Source organism: Bison bison, unplaced genomic scaffold (genome assembly GCF_000754665.1).
Source record: "Bison bison bison isolate TAMUID 2011002044 unplaced genomic scaffold, Bison_UMD1.0 scf7180017864495, whole genome shotgun sequence".
Lineage (NCBI taxonomy): Eukaryota > Metazoa > Chordata > Mammalia > Artiodactyla > Bovidae > Bison > Bison bison.
The window spans coordinates 12,598,479-12,601,622 of record NW_011495054.1 but is presented as its reverse complement, the minus strand read 5'-3'; the positions used below and the strand labels follow the sequence as shown (position 1 = coordinate 12,601,622).

General features: G+C 63.5%; 1 protein-coding gene across 1 annotated transcript; it reads left to right on the top strand.

Annotated features, from left to right (window-relative positions):
- Positions 1-410: 410 nt before the first annotated feature.
- GATSL3 (GATS protein-like 3) lies at positions 411-3,130 on the top strand (the record flags this gene model as incomplete). Its single annotated transcript, XM_010828866.1, has 5 exons — positions 411-504; positions 1,717-1,904; positions 2,012-2,144; positions 2,419-2,545; positions 2,989-3,130. Coding segments are annotated over 5 exons (660 nt in total), but the record flags the coding sequence as incomplete, so codon positions are not given.
- Positions 3,131-3,144: the final 14 nt, after the last annotated feature.

Genomic DNA, 3,144 nt, shown 5'->3' with positions numbered 1-3,144 from the left:
CCGGCCGCCATCCGGCCTGGGCCTAACCTCCCCGGGACCGCCGCCTATCCGGCCCCGTGAGGCCCCCTCCCAGGGCCGGTTAAGGCGCAAACAGCCTGGGATGGTCAATGCTTAACCCTAGTGGTGTCAGGTGGGGGCATTCTTTCCTGGCGACTGCGTAGAACTTTTTCCACTTGCCTCCCGTCGGGTCAGAGGGGCTGGTCTAGAGGGCTCAAGGTTCGACGGCCTGAGTTTGCAGCCGCGGGTGAGCCTCTCCTCGTGTCCTGGCGTGGAGGTCGGGGAGGCGGAAAGCAGTTCACAGTTCTGGAAACGGGGCACACACCCCGCTGTCCTGGGGAGAAAACAGGCTTGAGGGGGCAGGGAGGCGCCCGGCCGGGGTCTACCCGCTCCCTCCGCCCCACCCAGGCTGAAGATGCCCCCCGCCCCCAACCAGGTGCAAGTTCTTCAGCCTGACGGAGACCCCCGAGGATTACACGCTCATGGTGGACGAGGAGGGCTTCAAAGGTGGGGGCTGGGCTGGGGAGGGGGGCTAAGGGAGGAGACTGCGCTCGTCCCTTTGCGAGGTTCTCACCGAATGCTAAGATCCATGGTCGCAAGAGCTGGGGGCCGAAGGCGGATGGATCTGGGTTCGAATCCATTCCCACTTCTCACTGGCTGTGTGCCCTTAAGCAAGTCACTTCCCCTCTCTGAGCTGTTTCCTCTTATGTAAAATGGAATAGTTACGGCTCTGATCTAATAGGGTCCCTCGAGGGCTTTATAACCGGGGCTGTGTGTGAAGGGCGGTTAGCAGCCCCTGGCCGGCCGGCAGGGCCTCAGTTACAGTTCTGGGGCAAGAATCGGGTTCCTGCGGCTGTTTCACCAGCCCACCCCAGCCCCGCCGTTATTCCCCCCACTGACTCCTCTCTTCTCTGGTGTGTGTCACCCCCTCCCCAACTGGTCTGGCGGCTCCAGGAGTCTGAGAGGGTTGGGGAAGGAATGCAGGAGGAGCAGGCAGCCAGCCCAGGGCAGGGTCCTGGCGGGCCTCCTAGCTGTGCTTGGGCAATTAGCAGCCACCCTGGCCGTGGCTCCTGCCCCGGACTGGACGCCAGCCTGGCCCGTCCCTGATCCCTGGAGCTGACATCTACCTCCCTACTCCTGCCAGCCTGGCCCATGCTGACAGGCCTTGAGTCTCAGGCCAGATCACTGGGGCTTCATCGGCAGGCATAGCGCTGCTTCAGGCCTTAGTTTCCCTATTTGTGCAGCAGGAAAGTTTGGATCTGCTCAGAGTAAAAGGCATCCCCTAGCCAACTTGGTGTGCTGGCTCCCCCTGGTGGTGCCACGTGATATAAGGCTTCTGTTCGCCCACGGAGCATTTGTCTTGAGGCCCATACCGGCATCCCATTTTACAGAAGAGGAAACTGAGGCTCAGAGAAGTTAAATCATTTGCCCCAGGTCAACAGAAAGTAGATGGTGAGGCTGGGATTGGAACCCAGCTCTGTCTGAATTCGGAGCTCCGATCCTAACTGGGAAGTTTCAATCCCTGACAGGCCAACACCTGAAGCACCTCTCAGTCCTTGCAGACATGCAGGTCTCAGGACCAGAACTTGGGGGAGGAAGACAGCTCCAGTCTCCAGACCTGACCCGATCTTGGTAGAGCTCCCCGTAAGGCTCAGACAGGGAAACAGGGCAGGGTCCACCCTGTAGGCCCTGACCGGGCCTGTGCCCCCTGCCCCACAGAGCTGCCCCCATCCGAGTTCCTGCAAGTGGCCGAGGCCACGTGGCTGGTGCTGAACGTGTCGTCCCCCAGCGGCGCGGCTGTGCAGGCCGCCGGGGTCACCAAGATCGCCCGGTCAGTGATCGCACCGCTGGCCGAGCACCACGTGTCTGTGCTGATGCTGTCCACCTACCAGACAGACTTCATCCTGGTGAGTCTCCCGCAGGTGCTGGGCTGGGGCGGGGGGAGGAGGGGTGCGGGGCAGGGCGGGCCCCATGGGTGCTTGGGGACCCATGCGTTGTGCCTCTCCTGGCCCAGGTGCGGGAGCAGGACCTGTCCGTGGTGATCCACACGCTGGCCCGGGAGTTCGACATTTACCGAGAGGTGGGCGGGGAGCCTGTGCCTGTTGCCAGGGACGATTCCAGCAACGGCTTTCCCCGTGCCCAGCATGGTGAGGGTCGCTCTCTGACACCCGGGCCTCGGCGGGGACTCCTCTTGCCACCGGGGGCCCTTGCCTTGTGCAGGTGGGGCTGTGGGTTTGGGGAGACCAGCTGACACGGACCCCCGCCTCCTCACCAGAGGGCGCCGGGAGAACCCAGGCAGCTTCCTGCAGGTGCTGCCTGACCCTACTCCCAGCCCAGGCCGTCTCTCTCTGGCTGGCCACCAGGGGGCGCCCCCGTCCACAGTCGGCCTTTCACCTCCACCACCATCTGGTCCCTCCCCAGCAGGGCCCAGCCCCACGGTGCACCCCATCCAGAGCCCGCAGAACCGATTCTGCGTCCTCACGCTGGACCCCGAGACACTGCCAGCCATCGCCACCACCCTCATCGACGTCCTCTTCTACTCGCATAGGTGGGCCCGTTGGCATCGGTCTACACACCTTGTTCCTGGGCTCCTTCCCATCACCTTCCGCCCACCCCTGGGATCTGCAGTTCTGTGTCCTGTTCCATGGCTGGGGTTCCTGGCTGTCTGTGACACCCCTGTGCCCTGCACTGAGGTCCAGGCAAGGCCCCAAAGCCACAGCTGGGGCCCCCTCCTCAGGTGTGGGCAGAGCCACCTGAGCTATGCCCTGGTCAGGCCCTCTGGACCTGGGGTAAAATCCTCTTTGTCACATTCGGGGTTCATCATCCTCTCCCGTCCCCAGCCATACCAGCAGGTCAGGGCCCTCAGATGAGGGGGGAGGACAGGGGGCCAGGAGGGTCTGCCCAGGGCCCCCTGTGCCAGCCCCTTTGCAGGCGTGGAGCCCGACTGGGAGGTGGAGCGGGCAGATCACCTGAGCCTCCCATCCTCCCCAGTCCCCCCAGGGAGGCAGCTTCTGGCGGTCCAGGATCCAGCTCCATCGCCTTCTTTGCCTTCTCCCTCATCGAGGGCTACATCTCCATTGTCATGGATGCTGAGACGCAGAAAAAGTAAGTGACCCCTGACCCCAGGTGGCACACAGGCCCTCGGCC